Consider the following 25,857-nt stretch of genomic DNA (forward strand, 5'->3'; position numbering starts at 1 on the left):
AACAAATGGCTGGTGGTGGGTTGGATTTGGGGTTGTCAAAAGCTGGGAGGGAGGCTGGGAGGGGTTTGGTTCCTTCCACGACTCCTATTTTCCTTCTTTTTCTTTTGGGGTTCGCCATTATTTATATATTTTATTGGATTTTCGAATCTTACGTTCGAGATATTATTAGTATACATGTTCATAGCTACTAGATCTAGGACAGCGGATCTACATATGCTTTAGGGTGGACACTTGAGTTCTAATATTTTTCTTTTACTAAATTATTCTTATTATGTTTAAAGAAAGGGAGAAATTTCGTAGTAATACATAAATATTAATGCCCACAATCATGTTGGATGGCAGCAATCCTCAGCTAACGAAAGCAACGCGTCGAAGATCGGGAGGAAGCCGACCGACACAATTTCTTCTTGGGCTTGTCAAAGATTCCTGGTCCGTAAGTTGAAATGAAAATCTCCACAAGCAAAGGAAACTGCAGAAATGCGAACAGAGTAATCGGCATACTAGCCAGCAAGATGATCGGAAACGAAACCCACGCTATTCTCTCCCGCAGAACAATGTACAACGCCACCCCAAAGCTTATCATCATGGTCGCCAGCGAGAAGAAAAGCAAAGAAAGTCCGACCATCAGTTTCGTCGGCACCGTCTTCAGGAAATCCTCTTCCCTATATCGAGACGTCAGTATTCCCAGGAACATCAGCAACGACGTCGTGGAGCTGAAAAGCGATAACGCGTCGGATATTATGAAAACCAAGAAGGAGTTTCGGTTCAAGTAGATCGGTACGCCGGAGTTATCGTATCCGCCAGGGGCGGTAAACACGGCCGAGAACATAATCGTAACGATGAGAGCGGTGACCACGGTGCATGACTCGGCTGTGTCCTTTGTCCATTGCTCCCCTTGTTCCACTAGTTTCTTATGATGGTCCGAGAACAATGCTCGTGGTGTTTTGAAATGGTTGTTGATCATCTCCTTGTACTTGGGTTGCACAACTCTCTCCACTTCCTGCATTTAGATCAATCCTATGAAAACATATAAGAAAATCTAGTGTATACATGTAACATGTTTGCTGAATCGGTCACCTTGAACCATTGAAGCTCCCTTTGCATCTGCAGAGCCGCACCCGAAACTCGATCGAGCTGAGACGAAGGGGCTAAGAACGCTGCCTGATGTAACATGTTGTTATAGTCCTTATCCCAGTGAGTAGCCAGGGAGTGTTGTTTGGCACCCATTTTATATATAAGGCTGAAAATCTTTTCTTGGCGTTCGGCCGCCGCAATGAAGAATATGTTCCGGTCTTTGTCGTCGTAGAACCATACCACTTCGGGATAATGCTTCATAATCTCTGTGACGAACTCCACAATCCCTTGTTTGACGGCCTGGAATAATGATTTTTTCACCAGAGCTTCCAGTTTTATCTCGTCTTCCAAATTCGATACCTCTCGGCAGATGCACGTTAGAAGCTCTTTGGCTTGAAGATGTGTCAGCTTTAACTCGTATATTCTCGTAAAGCCCGGTACTGATGGCGAGAACTAGATTAGTCAGGCTAAATCGAATACGAAAGGCAAAGTTGCTTGTTTCTTACCAGATAGTTTTAAGCCTTTCCAGAAAATTTTTGCTAGTTGGTGAAGAACTGCAAAAATGAAACTAGATTTTCAACACATGAACAAACTTGTTCATGTTGTGGATCTAAAACAATAATGCTTTTACATGATAATGTACCTCGTTTAGTGAAGCTCCTTCGATGGGGTGCACCCTCGTGAGGCCTTTCGATGTCTCCCGAAACGATGAGAGACATCTTTTCCGGATTTAAATGAATACCTGAGATCAAGATAATTCAATCAATGCAACGACTATGTATCGAAAATTTTCCGTATCGTTTGAACCGACGACGAGTTACCGAGTACCAACATTTATAAGTCCAGCGCTTCCAAAATGAAAGCAGAGTTCCACTTGGGAATGCAGATGGTTTTTGAGCCAATACTTGCAGAGCTGTGTCTTTATCGGTGTCTTCGGCAATTGCCAGTTGAGGGTAGTGCTGGAGTAGATCCAAAGCAATATCTAAACAAAGGAACAACTAATGAAACGTTGTTTTCGAACAAAGGGTCGGAGGCTAGGGATGTTCACCCGGATGACCTGTCTCACACCTCCGACCCTCTTACTTGTATCACAAGTAATCAAAGGAGATGATGAAAAAAGAAAACAATCCTTTCGTTTTTTGCGTACCATAAAATTCATCCATAATGCAAGCGGTAAGAAAAATAGCTCCATGGTTTGTATTTCTGGGATCAAGCTCTTCTATGGGAGTCTCCAAGTAAAGATATTGCACTAAATCTCTATGTCCATAGAGAGCAGCAACAACAAGAGGGATCTGATCATAATCATTCGAAATCTTAAGCAAGTCTCTATTCTTTTCCACCAATAACTCGGCAATCTCCGTGACTCCTCCGATGGCGGCGAAATTAAGGGCCGTCGAACCGAGTCTCTGTTTAACCGCTACATCTTCTGCCGACATGCGCCCCACCAACTCCTCGACTATGTCTATGTGACCGGCTAGGACCGCGATGTGAAGAGCAGTGTCTCCGTCCGTGGAAAGGCTACCGTACAATGCATTGGGATACTGATCCAGGAACTTCTTGGTGGCTTCCAAATCACCACTATCCACTGCTTTGTACAATGGAAGATGTTCAGTGGTATTGCTGGTTGACCTCCTGTAAGGAGGGGCCAAATCACCATGTGTAGCTTCCAGTGGCCTCATTTTCTTATGGATAAACAGCCTATTTTTGAAAAAAAAATTGAAAAATTCTTAATATTATGTAAGAACAATGTAATGAAAACCCAAAGCAAAACTAAATCTCCATATGATCATCCGTAAAGAAAAATGCATACAACATACGATTTCATTATATGATCACTTACAGGCTATATTTTCCAGGCCTTTTGCTCTGAAAGCATGAACTGAATGCACTCAGATATCGGACAACCCAAAAGAATATATAAAGAAACAAGGAGATAATCTCAGTCGTTTATTTTCCCTCATCCAACGATCCTAATAAATTATAAAATTAAAAAGTTTTACACATTGTGGACGTATATGTTTATATATGTATGTCCCTTGGAGTAGTGTTACAACTGTGTTTAATCCCCACAAGCAGTAGCTTCTTCTACTTTACTCTACAAAATGCTAACATTCTAGTTGATGAAATTGCTTTTGTGCCTTACAAGTATAAACAAAGAATAAGTAATAGGATATTGAAGAGAACTTGGAGTACAAGTTTAAAGAAGAAGAGAGAAGAAAGAATGCAAAAGGGAGAAAAAGGAAAAAAAAAAGAAGAGAAAAGAAGATATTGTTTGATTTCTTGTTTCAACTCTTTCACAAAACTAAATACAAAATAAATCTCTTCCAAACGGACATTATGATACAGCATGAAGGGTTTCAGGTCCCTCGATTATAGAGTGTTATATTGTTGAGTCACCCGATTATTAAAAGTTATAAAATGACTGTCTGACTATTCATATGTTTTTGAAATTCTTCATTTTGTTAAAAAATTAGCAGTCATATGAACTGGACATTATTTTGTTGGCTGTGATATGATAACAATCATAATTTAATTATGTCTACTAACACCATCGTTTCTTTTAAGCACTAACCCGATATAGCTCAAACGGAGTTTGGATTAGATTTTATCATATGTCAGTTAATATATTAACATCCATCTCAAATTATAATTGATTTTTTAAATGAAAATGACGAATTTGAAACATATGAAATAATTAAATGATAATCCTGTAACTTTCAATGATAGAGAACTCAACAAAATAATGTCCTATAATTAGAGTTTACCCAAAGTTTTGATGAGTCTATTGAATTCTTCAATAATTTGAATATAGGTCGTCCTAGAAAACATGTATCATAAACTGTTGCGTTATGCATATGTATAATGTATTCATGAAATCAAGTTTCTAGTCTTGTGGTAAAATACATTGATGCTATATTTGGAAGATACTAATGGCATTGACTAGTCTTAATCTTCGTGTTTTCCAAAGTCAAATAATGTCTGCCCCAAAGTGTTCTACCAACAATTTTGGTCCTCTCTTTCCCTTCTCCTTCCCCCGCGAAAAAATCCACCCTTTCTTCGCCGCTCATCATCACCCATGGATTCTCAGTTCCCCGCCGGCGGGAGCGTCCTTTACAAATCCAAGGTGAAGATACTAATTTTTTACCCATATTATTATTATTATTATTATTATTATTATTATTATTATTATTATTATTATTATTATTATCATTATTATTATCATTATTATTATTATTATCATTATTATTATTATTAAATATATATTAAATACATATATAAATAATTAATTACAGGACCAATTACAACTGGACCGGCCCAGTTACAAACAAACCAGAACCGGTCCAGACCAACCAGAAACCCTAAACATTTGGGGTTTCAGTTAGGGTTTCCTAACCCTAATCTAGCCAGCCGCCTCAGATTGACCGTTGGATCTGGCAAGATCCAACGGTCTAGATGGCTCCAGATGGAAACCCTAGGGTATGATACCCTAGGGCCACGCGGCCGCCGCTGCTGCTCTCGCCGCCTCCGCCGCTGCCACGTCCCAACCGAAGGCTCCAGAAGACCCAGCTGCCCTCCACACGCCATGGCTAAGGGGTGAGTCACCACTGGTAGTCCGGTGACTCACCAAAACCCCCTCTTCGGACCGGTCCGATGGCCACACCGGTGGTGGCTATAAAAGCCACCACCCGAACCTGAAAAAAAAAAAAGAAAAAGAAAGAAGAAGACAGAGAACAGATCCCAGAGAGACAAAACCGAGGAAAAAAAATATACAAAATACTACCAACGATCTCAGCAGCAAAGAAACAGAAAAGAAAGAAAAAGGAAGAAAAGAAACTTACCGAGGAAGCCCCGACCACCGGATCTCACCGGAACCTTCGAAACACCGAAGGTACTTTTGTAGATTCGCTCCGATTAGGAGCTTTTTAAGGAAAAAGAACACCGGAAACGTCCTTAGGACGTCCCGATCTATTTAATGGTGTAAAAATAAAATTTTCCGGCCACCGGATGCGGTGGCCGGCGATGACGGTCACGGCAGCAGACGGTTGCCGTCCGGTGACCGGCTTCCCTCCGATGAGGGAATCTAGAGAGAGGTCAGAGCTCTCTCGGCTTGAGAGAGAAAGAAAAAAATAAAATGAAGGCTGGCCCTTCGGGCCAGCCGGTTTTGGACCTTATATAGGCCTTCCCGAACGACGTCGTTTCGGGAAGGACTATGCGTGTAATTAGATAATAGTTAAACCCCGTCCGCCGTCCTCCGAATTTGTAATTTTTACATTCTAGTCACTAAATCGATTTTATAATACTTTTAATTAAGATCTTTAATTTTAATTTCTTTTATTTTAGTCCTTTATATTAAAATAATATATTTAGGATAAATAACAGATTTAATCCCTTAATTTTAATAAATAATATTTTAATCCTTAGTTTATATTTTTAATTTATTTTATTCTAATATCCGAATTTTAGATAATTTTATTTTAATCACTAAATAAATAAAATAAAGAAATAGCATGTTTAATCCCTATAATTTTGATTAATTATGAATTAGATTTTTAATTTTATTTTTACTGTATTTTAGTCATTTATTTTACTGTTTTTAAAATATATTGTTTTAGTGGTATTTTTATTTTATTTGTTTATATTTTTAAATATTTTTATGTATTCATAAATATATATATAATAAATAGTAATTTTTAAATATTTATTTTTAATATCGAAGAAAAGGACAGTCTTAATACAACTGGATGTCCTATTCTGATATTTTAAACAATATTATTTAAATTAATATTTATCAATATCAAAGAAAAGAGCTGTCTTAAGGCACCTAGAAGTTCTTTTCTAATATTTTTAAATAAATAAATATTTTTTATATAATTTTGAAATAATAGTATTATACATTAAATATATTTTTGAATTTTTAAATTTTAATAATAGAGACAATTTATAATTAAAAAGTACCAATCTTGGGCGTTGTAGGGGTGTTAATCCTTCCCTAAACGTAACCGACCACGAATCCCTTTTTATTATTAAAAAGAACGAATTTTTGGTTATAAAACGCAGATCAGTTCATTTTTTTTAATTGATGTTTTCTTAAAACTCTTTTAAAGAAAATAATTTTTAGGTATTCGACCTACCTGATCCAAAAGGCCGATGGCGACTCACAAATTATTTTCAAAATTATTTATTCACATCAATTTCCCTGCCAAGTATAATATTTCATGCCCGGACGAAAACCGGTTACGACAGCTTGGCGACTCCACTAGGGACTGGTCAAACTTTTAAAAATCAATTATAAATTGTCTCTATTAATTAAAAATTAAAAATTTATATATTTAATTTTTAATTTTTTCTTTTCAAAATTTTTATATTTTCATAATATTTATATGTTTTATTTTATTTGCAATTATTTTATTTCATTATTTATTTTGTCAGAGGTTTGAACATTTCTCCTCACACACAACACTTGCATTGCATAATATAAAGCTCTATAATTGAGTTGTCCCTTTTAAGTGGGAGTGAAAGCGACGTCTTCGTGAGAATTTATTCTCCGTGTCAGACCTAGCAAGTAACTTTCGGGGTTCATATGCTCTATGTCTTCGTGAGAATTTATTCTCCGTGTCAGGCATAGAGAAATGTATCCCCTCGAATTGAACTCGATCCATTTTAGTCTGTGATGGACTAGGGTTGAGGGTTAGTAACCCAAGGGGGCACTAACAAGGACAATTCGGGTACCTTTATTCTTAGATCTGAAACCTTGCATATAAAAAACCCTAGAAACCCTTCCGATCTGAAGTCATGCCAAAATTTTGTCTAAAATAGGTGTACACACAGGAGAAATGAATTCTAACTTTCTAGTTTATTTATTTTACTAATTAAATTACATGTATATTTAAATTATTTAAAGCATGTCTAAATAAAAAAATATTTATGTAAATGTTATTATTGAATTTTTTTATTATGTAAACTAATTTATTTTCTTTTTGTGTGTTCTTTATTTTTCTGTTTGCATAGCATCATACAGGATAAAAGGCATTGATCCTTGTGTTAATTGTCTCATTGGAAAGCCTTCATCTATGGATAAAAAGTGTTCAAATCAAGTAATTCTAAACTCAGAAGTAAGACAGTGGGCTGAGGACTTACAAAGACAAGAAGGAGACAGTCTGCATGATGATTATGTATCTGACTTGGCCAATTATGCTCCAGTTTCACTAAAAAGAAATGATATGCAAGATTTGCGAAGCATTTGGGAAAGTTGGGATTCAAACAAAAAATTGCAGTTTTATCAGACTTACGGAGACATCCCATATTTGCTCTATGTTGAAGTTGATGATGAATTACTCAGAGCCCTAATTCAATTCTGGAATCCAGGGTACAATTTCTTCACTCTCAATAAAGAAGACTTGGTCCCTACTATTGAAGAATACACAACTTTGCTACATATAGATGGGGCTTTGGAGAATCGAATCTATTCAAAGTCAATTAAAACTCAACCCTTTCGAGTTAAATTAGCAAAGATTGCCGGGGTACGAGAAGAATGGGTGGCATCCCGTACAAAACAAAAAGGCGAAAGCGAAGGCATTGCTTGGACCAACATTAAAGAACTTATTCAGAGTCATCCAGATATTAAAGTATGATTCGATTTATTTGCTCTGGGTATGTATGGTATGGTCATCTTCCCAAAAGTATTGGGATATGTTGAAGCTGCAGTGGTAGATTTGTTTGAACAGCTACCGAAAAAGATTAATCCTGCTTCTGCAATCCTAGCAGAGACCTTCAGATCGTTAAATGCTTGTAGAAATCTAGGAGGTGGACGATTCTCAGGGTGTACCCAGTTGTTATATGTTTGGATCCGTAGTCATTTCTGGAGGACAGAAAAGGTTTCATACCGACGCTTTAATACGGATTACTCACCATTAAAAGAATTTCTGGAGCAGGAATGGCCGAAAGAAATTAAGAAAGATATGTGGATTAATGCCTTTCGAAATCTGCAAAGCAATGACATTGTTTGGCGAGCCCCGTGGCAAATACAAAGGGAATTCTTTTACAAATGTGGAGATTACAACTGGATAATGCTACTCGGATTATGGGGAGGAATTGGATATGCACCACTTCTGGTCATAAGACAGTATGAAGGTCGTCAATTTGTACCTGTCACTACTGGATTACAGTCATCTGAATTCGCGTTCCACAGCAAAAATTATAAAAGAAGTATCATGGAAGCCGTTACAGCTTGGAAAACAACTTTTTGTATCCGAGCTAAAGCAGCAAAAGAAATGCTAACTCCTGATTATGAAGAATGGAGATCTGTCAGGAAAAACGAAAATATTCCTCTACCAGATCAAAATGAGGATATATCTATGGAAGATCGCATTAAGGTGGTTCCGTCAGAGATTGAAATCTTGAGAGCTGAGTTTGAAACAGAAAGAGAAGGCTGGTCGAAAGAATTAGAGCAAATGAGACAAGATAAAGCTATGTTGGGTGTGGACATTGACTTTCATTCATCACAATGTGCAATGTTGAGAAAAGATAAATAAAAAGGTGATGATGAATTCAGAGCATTACAGAAAAATTACCAGGAGTTATATAAATCCCAGAAAGCATCAGGATCAAGCCAATCAATGGTACAGATGACTAGAGAGTTGAACATCGAGAAAAGACGAGTTGAAGATCTGAAAGGAAAGAATAGCCGTCTACTCAAAAGCCTTGAAAAAGGAAAGCAAAAAATGGAAGATTTTGAGGTCGACAAAAGAGAGCGAATTATAAAAAACAAGGCTGAACACCGCGAGATCATGAATGAAAGAAAGAGATCGAGCCAAAGATTTAGAAGAAATGAAGAATGACATCTTTAATAAGTTTGAATGTGAGAAAAATATCATGTTCAAGGGATTTGAATCTGAAATGAACCAGTTGATTGCTGAACTTGAAGTCAGAGGCCAAAAGATAGAAGAATCCAATGTTGAAAAAGAAAAATGGGAGCTGGAAAGAAAAAATTTCAACACCAGACTTGAGGTAGAGCAGGAGGTGGCTAGCAATTGGATGCAAAGATACAGAAACAAGGATGTTCAAATCCAGAAGCTTAATCAAAGAACGCAAGAAGCACGAACAAAACTTGAAGAAGATCTGGATCAGTCTAGAAATAAAAACTCAGAGTTTAATGCTTACATTTTGCAACTTGAGGAATCATTGTTTCAAGAAAAGGTTCGTCTAGGGCCTAATGATCTCAAAGAGAGTAATGAGAAAAATGCTTCACTGCGAAGACGCATTAGAGATCTTGAAAAAATTCTGCACAATTGTCAAGTCAGAATCACTGAATTAGAGCAGACTCTTGAAGGAACGAATGAACAATGGCAAAAGTCAACTAATTTCTATGTGGAAAGAAGTGAAGAAAGAAGTAATATGGTGTTCGAGGCCATGGTACAAATGAGTGAAGTTGCTAGATATGTTGGGGAACTAGCTGTTGAAGCCAAAATAATTGAGTATCACGTTGATCCAGTTTCTAAGTGCGGAAAGAAGGTGTCATGGTTAATGAAAGAAGTTATAGAGCTTAATAGGAAAGCTACGCCTTATCTGTAGTTATGAACTATTATAAAGAAACTTTTGTATGCCGATGAAAGTTGTTCTATGATAGTTAACTTTTTGGGATCAATACCTTTTTTGCATACATACATTTTGCATACATTCATCATTCATTTCATAATTTTCGCTATGAATTATTATTATTTTATTTATTAAGATAAAATTCATTAATTAAAATTTGGAAAAAATAATATCAAAAGATTTTTCAATCGCAGTTATTCTGGCCAAAAGAGAAATAAAACATCACTACGGTACTAGACAAGCTACTAAGAGAATTATGGAAGATAAATTACAACGTATTGAGGAACAGCATAATAAAGAACAAGCAGAAATGAGAATGAAGCTGGAGAAAATTGAAGCCGATATTGCAAATTCACAAGACAGCATGATACAGAAAATAGAGGACATGTTTAAAAGGCAGGCTATCAGTGGAAAAATGCATGAAAATCCTGTATCTTTCGACCAAGAACCCATATATCCTCTAGGTTTTCCACCAGAATCAATTTATCACTCTGGTACTACACCTATACAAATCAATGCTCGTACATCTGCATTACAAGAAGCCAACCCACATGAAGATCAACAAGTGAATCCTGCATTTTCAAGCAAAAATCCACTTATATCCGATGTGAAAATAGGGGATCTTAATACTGAGCATTTGATCCCAGATTTGAATGAGCTGAATGAGAAACAAAAAGTAAATGAAGAACTGACCAGACAGATCAAGAGCTTAGAAGAACGAATGAAATCTGTGGAAATAACTGAATCATTCTATGGGTTTGACGCTAGTGAGTTGAGTTTGGTTCCAGACCTAATCCTCCCCATCAAGTTCAAGGCTCCTGAATTTGATAAATATGACGGTACTACATGCCCTTCATCCCACATTACTATGTTTTGTCGAAGAATGGCAGGATATGTGAAGGACGAGAAATTGTTAATTCACTGTTTTCAGGATAGTTTGACAGGACCGGCTTTAAAATGGTATACTCAATTGACCAAAGCTAACATTAGATCCTGGAAAGATTTGGCTAAAGCATTTTTAGAGCAGTATCGCCACGTAACAGACATGGTTCCTGATAGATGGACTCTCCAAAATTTGGAGAAAAAGAATAATGAAACATTCAGACAGTATGCCCAGAGATGGCGTGACACAGCGGCCCAAGTTCAACCACCTTTGTCAGAAAAAGAGGCCACAGTAATGTTTGTCCATACATTGAAGGCTCCTTATTTAAACCATCTAATGGGGAATGCAACCAGAAATTTTGCAGATTTGGTCATTTCTGGAGAATTAATTGAAAATGTCTTGAAAAGTGGCAAAATTGAATCAAATGAAGGGTCTAGTTCCAAAAGACCTACGTACCGGAAAAAGGAGAATGAAGTCAACAATGCCAATTCTTACAGCAAGGATTCATCGAAAAGTGTTACAATAACCCAGCCAAGGGTTAAGAAAGAGGAAACAAACACTAATCGAGCAGATTCTAGAGGATCTCGAAAGGAAAATGAAAGGTTGTCTTTTACACCTTTACCAGTACCATATGCCGAGATCTATGATTCACTGTTAAAAGCAGATGTCATACGGCCATATCCTTTGGTTCCCATGCAACCACCATTCCCTCCTTGGTATGATACAAAGGCACACTGTGTTTACCATGAAGGAATTACGGGTCATTCTATTGAAAACTGTTTGGCATTCAAAAGGGTGGTTCAAAATTTGATCAACACTGGAAAGTTGGAATTCAATACACCATCTGCATCAAATCATCCATTGCCAAATCATGGAGATAAAAACGTGAATGCAATTCAAGAAGAGAACAGAAAGAAAGAAAAAACTGACATTTCTGAAATTAAATCTCCTTTTGTTTGGGTATTCCAACAACTCTCTTTAGCCGGTATAATTCCACAACAATTCAGGCCAAAGCAGAATGAAGGCAAGAATTATTGTGAATATCATCAGGAGAAAGGGCATAAAATTCAACTATGTCTTGAATTTAGAGATTTGGTGCAAAAATTGATGAACAACAGAGAAATAGAATTCTTTGAAGAAGAACCAGGGAAAAAAGAAGATGATGTTTGCTCATCAGAGGATTCTAAACCAAGTCAAAGAATAAATGATCCTGTGATCATAAATGTGAAATCATCTACGGTGATTCCTGCACCAATAAAGCCGAAAGTAGTTATCACCACTCCTCTACCATTTCCATACAAAGATACCCGCAGGGTACCTTGGAATTATACTACCAATGTTTCAATGGTAGGAGGATCTGTTCCTCTAGAAAAAACAGAAGAGAAAATACAGAGTTTGGGTACAACATCGATGTCTGAAGCAGTAAGCGAAGTAGGTTTCTTTACAAGAAGTGGGAGATGTTACTCTCCCGAAACATCCAATGCTTCAGAACAAGTGAAAGCAAAAGGAAAAGCCATAGCAATACCTCAGAAGGTATTTGATGATGAATCCCCTCCAGCATTCAAAGAACCTGTGACAGAAAAACAAGCTCAAGAATTTTTGAAATTCCTGAAACATAGTGAGTATAGTGTGGTTGAACAACTACACAAACAACAAGCAAGAATTTCTATTCTTGATTTATTGATGAATTCAGAAGCACATAGAAATGCTTTGATGAAAATTCTCAATCAAACATTTATCCCTGAAGATATATCCCTCAATAAACTTGACAGAATTGTGGGACATATAGCCGCTGACAATTATATAACGTTCACAGATGATGAAATACCGGAAGGTGGAATGGGGTCAGTAAAAGCTTTGAACATCACGACACATTGTCATGGTCATGTGTTGCCAGGAGTATTGATTGACAATGGGTCAGCTCTCAACTTAATGCCTCTAGTCACACTTCAAAGAATGCCTCTGGATCAATCACACATGAAGAGTTATCAGAATGTAGTGCGAGCATTTGATGGTACTCAAAAAGAAGTGCTTGGGAAAATGGAAATACCGTTGTTAATTGGACCAGTCGTGTACAATATTGACTTTGTGGTGATGGACATCCACCCTACATATAATTTTTTATTAGGGAGGCCATGGATTCATTCAGCAGGAGCCGTTCCTTCTTCATTACATCAGAAATTGAAATTTGTTGTTGATGGACAACTAATATGCGTCGGAGCTGAAGAAGAAATCATTGCGTCTGTAACAAGCGATGTTCCATATATCGACACCAATGATGATGCTCTTGAATGCTCTTTTCGAGCTCTTGAATTTGTAAATGCAACCTTTATTGCAGAAGGAAGCAAAATTCCATATCCCAAATTGTCTGATTGCACCAAGATGACGGTACAACAAACTTTAGGCATCGGAGCTAAAGCTGGGAAAGGTCTAGGAAAGAATCTTCAAGGGATTTCAGTTCCTGTCAGAATACAGATGAAGAAAGATCGTTTTGGGCTTGGATTTAAGCCCAATTTTCAGCAAAAGAACAAAGAGATGAAAAGAAGATGTGAAGACAGAAAGGCAAAATTGAAAGGAGGAGAAATCCTTTGGGAACACATGTCATTCCCACAGTTGAAGACCATATTCAGATCAGGGGGAATAATTAATGTAGAACAGCAGCTTGTTGAAGCCTTTAAAGAAGAAAAGTTGACAAAAGATCAAAACATAGTTGAAGAAGCTATGAATGGATTATTTATCAACATGATCATGAATGACAACAAGACTGGCAAGTACTTGGATATGATTCGCCCATGTTTTCCTGGAGAAATACTCAACAATTGGACCACTGAAGATCTTCCTATAGTTTTTAATATTAACGCAGAGTAATATTCAGAAATAATCTTTATGTTTAGCTCAAAAATATGAAAACTTTTTGTTATCTTGTAAAAGAAATTATGTTAAATATAAGAAATTTTCTTTAAAATTTTCAGATGGCAATCATTCTTTACATTTTCTTACATTTTTACATTTATTTATTTCATAAATTTACTATATTCTTTCGGAAATATGTCCGACTTAAATTTGCAGGTGTCACCGTGTTAATAGCATGTTTATTCCTAAATTTAATCCAGTGATAAATTTAGAGCAGCCTATATGTCTGGAAGAAATCAATGGGTGTGAGGATGAATGGGAATGTGATGTTCCTACTGAACTATTAAGATTGGTAGAAAAAGAAGACAAACAAATTCTACCCCACAAAGAAGAGGTTGAGACTGTGAATTTGGGAACAGATGAAGAAATAAAAGAGGTGAAAATTGGTACTACTCTGACAATCCAGATAAAACAAAAATTGATAAATCTCCTTCAAGAGTTCAAAGATATCTTTGCCTGGTCTTATCAAGATATGCCTGGTTTAAGCACAGATATAGTGATACACAAGCTTCCAATCAATCCAGAATATAAACCGGTCCAACAAAAGCTCAGAAGAATGAGGCCAGAAATGTTGTTGCAAATCAAAGAAGAAGTGATGAAACAAATCAATGCAGGTTTCCTACAGGCATCTAAATACCCAGAATGGGTAGCCAACATTGTTCCCGTACCAAAGAAAAATGGAAAAGTTCGAATGTGTGTGGATTACAGAGATCTCAACAAAGCTAGTCCGAAAGATAGCTTTCCCTTACCCCACATAGACACATTGGTGGACAATACTGCAGGGCACGCATGGTTTTCATTTATGGATGGATTTTCAGGATATAATCAGATAAAAATGAATCCTGAAGACATGGAAAAAACAACATTTGTAACCATGTGGGGCACATTCTGTTATAAAGTGATGCCATTTGGATTGAAAAATGCAGGGGCAACGTATCAAAGAGCTATGGTAACTTTGTTTCATGACATGATGCACAAAGAGATTGAAGTATATGTAGATGACATGATTGCCAAGTCCAGGACTGAAGAAGAACATATTCAAAATTTGAGAAAGCTTTTCCAGAGATTGAGGAAGTATCAATTAAAGCTCAACCCCGCAAAATGCACTTTTGGGGTAACTTCCGGAAAACTTTTGGGATTTGTGGTCAGCAAAAAAGGAATCGAGATTGATCCAGATAAAGTAAAAGCAATTCAAGATCTTCCACCACCCAATACAAAAAAAGAAGTTCGAGGCTTTTTGGGAAGATTAAATTATATATCTCGGTTCATTTCTCAATTAACTGATAAATGTGATCCAGTGTTCAAGTTACTTCGAAAGAACAATCCTGAAGTTTGGAATGAAGAATGTCAAGAAACTTTGGATATTATTAAGAAATATTTATCCAATGCCCCCATTTTAGTATCACCAATGCCTGATAGACCATTAATTCTCTATTTGACGGTCTTCGAAAATTCGATGGGATGTGTACTAGGACAGCATGATGAATCTGGAAGAAAAGAAAAAGCTATTTATTATCTGAGCAAGAAATTTACTGATTGTGAAATTCGATATCCACCAATACAAAAATTATGTTGTGCTTTGGTGTGGACTACTCGAAGACTCAGACAATATATGTTATACCATACTACTTGGTTGATATCGAAACTTGATCCTTTGAAATTCTTAATGGAATCACCAGCTTTGATAGGCAGAATGGCTAGATGGCAGATGTTATTATCTGAGTTTGATATTGTATATGTCAACCAAAAAGCGATAAAAGGAAGTGTAATAGTTGATTTTCTGGCCAGTCGTGTATCAAATGATTATCAGCCTTTGAACTTCAATTTTCCCGATGAAGATTTGTTGTGCATATCCATGAATGAAGAAGTCAGAACAAATGATGAATTATCAACTTGGAAGCTTTACTTTGACGGAGCATCTAATGCTTTGGGACGAGGAATTGGGGCAGTGTTAATTTCTCCAGAAAATGTTTATTATCCCTTTACAAGTAGACTGGAGTTCTTTTGCACTAATAACATGACGGAATATGAAGCTTGTGTCATGGGATTGAAAGCAGCTATAGAAAGAAAAATCAAATGTCTCAAGATATATGGAGATTCATCTTTGGTGGTGTATCAATTGCGAGGAGAATGGGAAACAAAAGATCCCAAATTGTTGGAATACCGAAATTTTACCATCGAATTAGTGAAAGAATTTGAGAAAGTTACCTTCAATTATCTCCCTCGAGAAAAAAATCAAATGGCAGATGCTTTAGCTACATTAGCTGCTATGTTTCAGGCAACTAAGAAAGTTGATATGATGCCAATCAAAATGCAAGTTTATGAAATTCCTGCACATTGTTATAGTGTGGAAGAAGAGGTAGATGGTAAACCATGGTATCATGATATCCTGCAATATATCAAAAATCAAAGTTATCCACCAAATGCATCGGAAATTGATAAAAGAACCTTGAGAAGAATGACTGCTGGATATTTTCTTGATGGAGAGATTATGTATAGAATAAGCAATGATCAAATGCTATTGAGATGTTTAAATACCAGCGAAGCTCGAAGCATCATTAAAGAAGTACACAGTGGAATATGTGGAACACATGCAAATGGTCTTTCCATGGCCAGAAAAATAATGAGATATGGATACTATTGGGCTACTATGTACACAGATTGCATTGATTATGCAAGGAAATGTCATAAATGCCAGATATATGCAGAAAAGATTCATGTACCCCCATCTCCTTTACATGTAATGACAGCACCTTGGCCATTTTCTATGTGGGGAATAGATGTCATTGGAGCAATCACACCAAAAGCATCGAATGGACATTGCTTCATCCTTGTGGCAATTGATTATTTTACCAAATGGGTTGAAGCTGCTTCATATACCAATATTAAGAGATCTACAGTATGCAAATTCATAAAGAAAGAGATAGTTTACCGGTATGGCCTACCAGAAAGGATCATTACAGATAATGCTCTGAACCTAAACAACAAAATGATGACCGAACTTTGTGCACAGTTTAAGATCAAACATGCAAACTCAGTGGCATATCGTCCAAAGATGAATGGGGCAGTTGAAGCAGCAAATAAGAACATCAAGAGAATCATTACAAAGACTACTGAAACTTACAAAGATTGGCACGAGAAGTTATCTTTTGCTCTATATGCATACCGAACTACTGTTCGAACATCTACTGGGGCAACGCCTTTTTCTTTAGTCTACGGGATGGAAGCAGTCTTACCAATTGAAGTTGAGATTCCATCGCTTCGAATATTGAGAGAAATAAAATTGGATGAATCTGAATGGATCCAAGCTAGATTTGATCAATTGAACCTTATTGAAGAGAAAAAATTGAAAGCTATTTGCCATGGACAGATGTATCAAAAACGGATGATGAAGTCTCATGACAAAAAAGTACATCCAAGAGAATTCCAAGAGGGTGGTCTAGTACTAAAAAAGATCTTGCCTATACATAAAGATTTCCGTGGGAAATGGATGCCTAATTGGGAAGGGCCATACGTTGTAAAAAAGGCCTTTTCCGGAGGAGCATTGATCTTGGCAGAAATGGATGGAAAAATACTGAGAAATCCAATAAACTCAGATTCTGTCAAGAAATATTATGCTTGAAGAAAAAAGAAAAGAAAAAAAAAGAAGAAAAAAAAAAAAAAAAAGGGGGTCAAGGTGAAAACCCGCAAAGGGCATCTTGTAACCAAAGGAAGGATTTGAGTTGAAAACCGGAAAAGGCGGCTCAAATGCAGGTTGATATTATGCATCTGACAATTGAACTCTCTTAAGATTTTGACAGTTTGGGAGAAACTTCACATCTACAAGCATTTTGACAACGTTTGAGATCTTCCAGACAAAAGCTTACATCATTACTCTAAATTGTGTCAATTTGATTAATTTAGAAATACTTATGCTAATAATTTGTTGAGTCATTTGAATTTTTATTATTCTTATGCTTGTCATGACTTTGAATACAATTCTATCTATTTCAAGTTCAATTTATTTGAGATTCAATTTATTTTTGAAAATTCAATTTATTCTTTTCTATTAAATTAACATAATTTTGAAATAATTTAAAGATTTCTGAATATTACTTTATGTTAATACTTTTACATACATGGAATATAAAGTAAGCAAATCATCACCATCTTAAAGCCATGAACATTAAGATTGTTACACGGGATGTTACCGACAACAAGGTCGAATCCGCCAAATCTACTCATCAATTGCTCCAACCGATCACCATTCAGTTCTTGCACATCTGTTTTCAAAGATATACTAAGACAGTAGAAGGCGATCTTTGCAGCACTGATTCCAGCAAAAAGAAACAAGACATTGATATCAATGGGAAACATATCTCTATACAGATCCTTGTGTATGGTTTTTAAGGAAACCTAGAAGTATTTCCACCTCATCAGGTTCAAGTGGAGCAACTTTATTCCTTCCTACCCATACTAGATTCCATTTTCAGCACTCATCAAGAACACACTTCTGGATACTCGAAGGTGGCTCATTGTCATAAGCTTCAAGAACCTTACAGATCCTTTCTGTCAATTTGGCACTTCCTGTACATGTTTATAAACAATTCAACTTTGTTCTTGGATTCCAAGAAGGCCATCATTTCTTTGTCAATGGAAAAGCATCAGCACATGGAGGAAGCAGAATAAGAGAAACTCTGTTCTTAATTGGCAGAATTATGAATATAGCCCTTTTCAGTGTAGTAGCATGGAAATGCTTCGAATCTACAAATTCTGGCTCTACATCAAATAAGCATTATGATATCCTAGTCCAAACATTAACTGAAAGATGAATTTGCCAATAACATCTTCTGGAAATGTTCTTTGAGTTATCTGATCTGGTTAGACAGAACCAATCATTGAATTTAGAAGATAAATGTGCTCATAGTTATCTGATCTGGTTAGACAGAACCAATCATTAAATTTAGAAGATGAATGTGCTCATAGCATCTTCTGGAAGTGTTCTTTGAGTTATCTGATCTGGTTAGACAGAACCAATCATTGAATTTAGAAGATGAATGTGCTCATAGCATCTTCTGGAAGTGTTCTTTGAGTTATCTGATCTGGTTAGACAGAACCAATCATTGAATTTGGAAGATGAATTTGCTCATAGTAGAAATAAGGAAACTCAATAGCATCTTCTGGAAGTGTTCTTTGAGTTATCTGATCTGGTTTGGTAGGAACTACAGAACCAATCATTGGAATTGAAAGATGAACTGCATGATCGTCTTCATTAAGAAGCTTCTTTTCAAGTTTCCTCTGCTTCTTCCTTTTCAAAAATCATAGCCCAAGTTTCGCCTTTGCTTGTAATTGGGATCATTGCATAATGACTTCCTATCTTTTACCAGAAAAAGTGCATCAGCAGCCTTAGTCATTTAAGCAGCACATATAAAATCTATCAATTTTGCAATTGATGAATCTGGACCACATTTATTCAGGGCTATTTGAAGTTTCAGCCTCTGAGAATCCCATTTTTGTCAAGTATAACAGTTTATTCTCCTCATCAGAATTAGAATTCAAGATTTTTCGGTATTAAAAGAACTATCAATATCTGTGAAATCATCTTGAAAGGTCATTTCATAATCAGATGAGTTGTTATCAGAATCAACATGTTGCCTGAATGCAAGCTTTTCAAGAGCCTATACTATTGAGTTTTATTCTCAAGAGATTTTGTGACATTATATCTACATTTGTCAAAGATGATAGATTCTCTCATTTGAAGAAGAAAAATCTATTGGGTTTTACAATTGAAGAAATACTCAATTCACCAATCTGAAATCAAATAACTCAACATTCATGCATCATATTTTAGGTGTTTACAAAAATAGGTGCATTTTCATTCATTTTCATCTATGTTGAATTTTTAACAGGAATTTCAAAGATTTTAGCAAAGATTCAAATCCATCACTTGATGGATCAGCTTTTCCAGATAGAGTTCATAATGAGAAGAACTCGTCATCTGAAGAAGGAAGAAGAAGTTCATAATGAGAAGAACTTGTTCAACTTTTCGCTTGAATTCATCATTTGATGGATCAACATTGCCAGAAGAAGTTCATAATGAGAAGAACTTGTTCAACTTTTTGTTTGAATTCATCATTTGATGGATCAACATTGCCAGGTAAAGTTCATAATGAGAAGAACTCATCTGAAGAAGGAAGAAGAAGTTCATAATGAGAAGAATTTGTTCAACCTTTTACCTGAATCCATCATTTGATGGATCATCATTTCCAGAGAAAGTTCATAATGAGAAGAACTCGTCATCTGAAGAAGGAAGAAGAAGTTCATAATGAGAAGAATTTGTTCAACCTTTTACCTGAATTCATCAAATTGATGGATTAGCTTTTCCAGAGAAGGTTCATAATGAGAAGAACTCATCTGAAGAAGGAAGAAGAAGTTCATAATGAGAAGAACTTGTTCAATCTTTTGCTTGAATTCATCATTTGATGGATCAACATTGCCAAGTAGAGTTCATAATGAGAAGAACTCGTCATCTGAAGAAGAAAGAAGAAGTTTATAATAAGAAGAACTTGTTCAATAATTCTATCACAGAAGGAGATAGATTAGCATCAGCCTTTCTAGAGAAAGTTCATAATGAGAAGAACTCATCAAAAGCTTATTCAACCTTTTGAATGACTCTATCACAGAAAAAAGGAGGTCATCATCATCCCCAGCAGAAAGTTCATAATGAGAAGAACTCATCTGGAGAGAGAGAAGAATTTATTCAATATCTCCATTATGATCAAGTGAAGCCAAATGGATAAAAAATTTTATTATCTTTTCATCTTTGCCCTATTCTTGTTAACACAAGAATGAGCAAAGAGGGGCAGCTGAAGATACTAATTTTTTACCCATATTATTATTATTATTATTATTATTATTATCATCATTATTATTATCATTATTATTATCATTATTATTATTATTATTAAATATATATTAAATACATATATAAATAATTAATTACAGGCCCAATTACAACTGGACCGGCCCAGTTACAAACAAACCAGAACCGGTCCAGACCAACCAGAAACCCTAAACATTTGGGTTTCAGTTAGGGTTTCCTAACCCTAATCTAGCCAGCCGCCTCAGATTGACCGTTGGATCTGGCAAGATCCAACGGTCCAGATGGCTCCAGATGGAAACCCTAGGGTATGATACCCTAGGGCCACGCGGCCGCCGCTGCTGCTCTCGCCGCCTCCGCCGCTGCCACGTCCCAACCGAAGGCTCCAGAAGACCCAGCTGCCCTCCACACGCCATGGCTAAGGGGTGAGTCACCACTGGTAGTCCGGTGACTCACCAAAACCCCCTCTTCGGACCGGTCCGATGGCCACACCGGTGGTGGCTATAAAAGCCACCACCCGAACCTGAAAAAAAAATGAAAAAGAAAGAAGAAGACAGAGAACAGATCCCAGAGAGACAAAACCGAGGAAAAAAAATATACAAAATACTACCAACGATCTCAGCAGCAAAGAAACAGAAAAGAAAGAAAAAGGAAGAAAAGAAACTTACCGAGGAAGCCCCGACCACCGGATCTCACCGGAACCTTCGAAACACCGAAGGTACTTTTGTAGATTCGCTCCGATTAGGAGCTTTTTAAGGAAAAAGAACACCGGAAACGTCCTTAGGACGTCCCGATCTATTTAATGGTGTAAAAATAAAATTTTCCGGCCACCGGATGCGGTGGCCGGCGATGACGGTCACGGCAGCAGACGGTTGCCGTCCGGTGACCGGCTTCCCTCCGATGAGGGAATCTAGAGAGAGGTCAGAGCTCTCTCGGCTTGAGAGAGAAAGAAAAAAATAAAATGAAGGCTGGCCCTTCGGGCCAGCCGGTTTTGGACCTTATATAGGCCTTCCCGAACGACGTCGTTTCGGGAAGGACTATGCGTGTAATTAGATAATAGTTAAACCCCGTCCGCCGTCCTCCGAATTTGTAATTTTTACATTCTAGTCACTAAATCGATTTTATAATACTTTTAATTAAGATCTTTAATTTTAATTTCTTTTATTTTAGTCCTTTATATTAAAATAATATATTTAGGATAAATAACAGATTTAATCCCTTAATTTTAATAAATAATATTTTAATCCTTAGTTTATATTTTTAATTTATTTTATTCTAATATCCGAATTTTAGATAATTTTATTTTAATCACTAAATAAATAAAATAAAGAAATAGCATGTTTAATCCCTATAATTTTGATTAATTATGAATTAGATTTTTAATTTTAATTTTACTGTAATTTAGTCATTTATTTTATATGTTTTCATTTATTTTACTGTTTTTAAAATATATTGTTTTAGTGGTATTTTTATTTTATTTGTTTATATTTTTAAATATTTTTATGTATTCATAAATATATATATAATAAATAGTAATTTTTAAATATTTATTTTTAATATCGAAGAAAAGGACAGTCTTAATACAACTGGATGTCCTATTCTGATATTTTAAACAATATTATTTAAATTAATATTTATCAATATCAAAGAAAAGAGCTGTCTTAAGGCACCTAGAAGTTCTTTTCTAATATTTTTAAATAAATAAATATTTTTTATATAATTTTGAAATAATAGTATTATAAATTAAATATATTTTTAAATTTTTAAATTTTAATAATAGAGACAATTTATAATTAAAATGTACCAATCTTGGGCGTTGTAGGGGTGCTAATCATTCCCTAAACGTAACCGACCACGAATCCCTTTTTATTATTAAAAAGAACGAATTTTTGGTTATAAAACGCAGATCAGTTCATTTTTTTTAATTGATGTTTTCTTAAAACTCTTTTAAAAAAAATAATTTTTAGGTATTCGATCTACCTGATCCAAAAGGCCGATGGCGACTCACAAATTATTTTCAAAATTATTTATTCACATCAATTTCCCTGCCAAATATAATATTTCGTGTCCGGACGAAAACCGGTTACGACACAAGGTCCGCGACCAACTCCACTCAAAGTCAACAAAGACTCCCATAAAATCAGAAAACCGCCTCACCCACCACCGCACGCCGCAGTTTCCGACCCTCTACTAGCTGCAGCAGCAGCAGCTGATCAACGCCGTCAGCCTGTCATCATCTATGCCGTCTCACCCAAAGTCATCCACGCCAAAGAATCCGAGTTCATGTCCATCGTCCAACGCTACACGGGGCTTTCATTCGGCAACTCTGGAGCCGGCGACTTATCCCCTGTGGCGAGGTTGGCAGTGACGGAAAAGGCGAGTCCGGGTCCGAGAGAGAAGATACTGGACTCGGGGATTATGGGGGATGGTAGGATGGAAGAGGGTCTGATTCGACCGCCGACGGGGATACTTTCGCCTGCACCGGAGACGTTGCCGGCGGGGTCGACGGGGACTTTCTTTACACCAGCTTCGGAAGCGAGAATGATGTCGCCTTGGCACTATTGGAGCCCGATGATACATGGAAGTGGGTTCATGGCTAGCCCTTCAGCATTGCTCTCGGGGCTTTTAATTCCTTCTCCAAATTCCGACATTTTTGCTCAAATTTGGAACTTTTAGCTATTTTTTCAACACCCGAATCAAGTTTTGGGTTTAAAAATTTGGGGATTCTATTATTAGATTAGATCAGATTCAGGGGCTTCCTTCAAAATTGTAATAATCTTAGTTAATAATGTCTCAATGTACTAACCTTTTTTCCCACATATAGTATTGTAGGCTAGGTCAAGGGATTTTGTGTCTGCGCAACTTTATTATTTTTGGGAATTGTAATTGTAGAATATGGGAATTTCTTGGATAATGGAGACTGATTTTTCTTTGTTATTTTATGATGACAGAATGATTCTGCTCAATCATATGATTGACGGCCTTTACTTTGTTGTATTTTAGTCACTTTTCTCTAAAATTACTAATGCTTATGAGCAAAATAAACAGGCAGTTCATGACACCCTATCATTGAGTAGCTTGAAAGGGAATGTTATTCTCGTAAAGGTATAGGATGTACCAACTTCCGAGCATAGTAAGATTTGCTACAGTGATGACATTGGCAATAAATCACTGCATTTTGTCTAACATGCTGCCCTAAAGCTTGCACTCACCCAAAATCTGGAATAGACATATAAAGATGTGTACCTTTTTCAAATTTGGTCCCATGCCATTGTGGTGGTCCATTTCTCAATTATTATGTTGGAGTTTTCTTCCATTTTCCACAAAAACCTAAGATACCCTAGATACTTTCTTTGACATAAACCATAGATGTGAATGCCATTCGCAGAGTAATGTCTGCTATCGAGTAAATGACCACGTTTAAGTGATGGTAAACGTTTGTACAAGTTATACCTTTTTGCCACCAATCTCTGAACCTGGGAGAAGAAAACATGCGAAGCATTCAAAATCGAGAACAACATCAGAGGTAAATACAAGCCTTGGATGCAATGAACTCTCTAATTACTCATCTTTAAACCTTGGATCTCTTGCACAAGTAAATGTACCGATGATATAAGAATAGATATAACAAGCAAAAATATAATCTTTATCCCTTGTGCCCCTCACAACTGCTTATCACAAACATTAAACAATTACGGTTAAAAACATGTCAAAAGTCATTGAAGAATCGCTTGTTTGATCGAGATTGCTACACAGTTTGAATAAGACGAGATTCTGCATATTTATGTACAAAATCAGCAATGATGATTATCTCAATCGGTCAAAAGAGTGGACCTGAATTTCACACTTCATGGTTTTCATATCGGTTTTCAGATGAATACTCTCAGCATGCTCAAGCAATGAAAAACCATCAAATACATTCTTTTTTTTCTTGAAAAATGAAAAGCAAATTAGAAGAAGTCCCTACACGTTAGGAAACTGCACCGGGTATCTTCCACGTTAGGAAGCCTCATGCGAACAACCAATTTTGCAGAGGGACAACCGAAATGATTAGGTTTTTATTGTCATTGAGGTTACACGTGAAGATTGCTGGTGATGTGGTGTGTCTGGGTGACTCGGTACCACCAGCGCGTCTACTGCACGTGAGTTAGAGCTGGTTTCTACCAAGCGTGTAGGGAATCTAGAAGGTTTGAGAAGGCTCTGACGGTGGTAATGTTGAAGATAGGGTTTACAAACCGTAGACGCCACTATTGACCTGGATCGCTGGATAGGTCCAGATCCAACGCTTGTTGTTTCGCGACCTTGGAGAAGAAACTCAAACCCTAGCTATTGATGGGTCTTGCATGCGGGCCTCTCTTGAGCTTTGTCTTAGGTTGCTACACATGGGTCTCTTGTAACGGGTCTTGATGTACAATTAGGGGACTGTTGATTCTGTAACTGGGCTGTAAATGAATTTGCAAAGTGATTTGTCCATGTAACAAAAAAAGGCATAAAAAATTAATATTTAGTTTATTAATATGTATTTAATAATTAAAATAATTATATGATCATAATTAAACTAAAATAACCAACATACAACTAATAATCAAAACTCATATATATATATATATATATATATATATATATCAATAAATAAAAAATGAACATTCAAAACATGAAACGGAAACTTGAACTAGAGTCCGAACGAAAATTAGTGTCTATAGTTGTCCCTCCTTGCCTATTCTTGTTTTAACAAGGATATGGCAAAGACAAAAAGATGAATTTTTGTTCAGTTCCAACTTTTGTTTTGAAATTCGTTGTTGTTTCAAGTGAAACTGAAAATAAACTATTTATTTCGAAAGGAAATAATCAAGACAAAGAGAGATTTTTTTTAAGGAAAACAGTTTTAAAGGTTATGTTTCGAGAGAAACATTCTCAAAAGAAAATGAATTTTATTTCTTTAAACAAAATATTATCAAAAGTTGTGTTTTTGAGAGAAAATGTCTCGAGCGAGACAAAACAATATGTTCTTTCATGTTGAGGAAGTCTAATCGTTTTTTAATGATTCGACCCTTCGTTTGAGGACGTCGGGTTTGTTGGCGACGTTGCTCCTTCGTGTTGAGGATGTTTAGTCACGTTTGAATGATTATGTGTCTGAAGACAACATTATTCCTTCGTATTGAGGAAGTCTAATTGTCTAGAGATAATTTGATTTTGAAAACAACAATGCTCCTTCGAGTTGAGGAGGTCTGGTCATTCTTGGATGATTTGCTTTTGAAGACGACATTACTCCTTTGTGTTGAAGAGATCTAGTCGTATTTGAGTGATTTGTTGTTGATGACGACATTGCTTTTTCATGATGAGGAGGTCTAGTTGTCACTAAAATCCTCTAAATTTTCCGTGAGGGGAATAATCGTTGTTGATGGTATAGCTAAACTCCACTCACTGCAACCTATGCAACGGTTCACTTTGATGCTCCACTGAAATCCAATTTACTCCATTTAAAATGGTCAAAATTCGAATCTCTGACATTGCTTAAGGGATCTAATGCCTC

General features: G+C 36.3%; 2 protein-coding genes across 2 annotated transcripts; one reads left to right on the plus strand and one right to left on the minus strand.

Moving 5' to 3' along the window:
- Positions 1 to 325: 325 nt before the first annotated feature.
- On the minus strand, positions 326 to 2,753 carry LOC120130884. Its single transcript, XM_039148035.1, has 6 exons — positions 2,222 to 2,753; positions 1,907 to 2,056; positions 1,718 to 1,816; positions 1,581 to 1,628; positions 1,078 to 1,514; positions 326 to 1,000 (listed from the first exon to the last, which is right to left on the minus strand). Exons 1-6 carry the CDS (start codon positions 2,751 to 2,753, stop codon positions 353 to 355), a joined length of 1,914 nt encoding a protein of 637 aa, XP_039003966.1. The 3' UTR covers positions 326 to 352.
- A 668-nt stretch (positions 2,754 to 3,421) lies between these two features.
- On the plus strand, positions 3,422 to 23,149 carry LOC120130978 (protein MKS1-like). Its single transcript, XM_039148111.1, has 3 exons — positions 3,422 to 3,435; positions 4,065 to 4,198; positions 22,420 to 23,149. Exons 1-3 carry the CDS (start codon positions 3,422 to 3,424, stop codon positions 22,998 to 23,000), a joined length of 729 nt encoding a protein of 242 aa, XP_039004042.1. The 3' UTR covers positions 23,001 to 23,149.
- The last annotated feature ends 2,708 nt before the right edge of the window (positions 23,150 to 25,857 follow it).

The sequence above is a fragment of the Hibiscus syriacus genome, unplaced genomic scaffold, assembly GCF_006381635.1.
Source record: "Hibiscus syriacus cultivar Baekdansim isolate YM2019G1 unplaced genomic scaffold, ASM638163v2 tig00110548_pilon, whole genome shotgun sequence".
Taxonomy (NCBI): Eukaryota; Viridiplantae; Streptophyta; class Magnoliopsida; order Malvales; family Malvaceae; genus Hibiscus; species Hibiscus syriacus.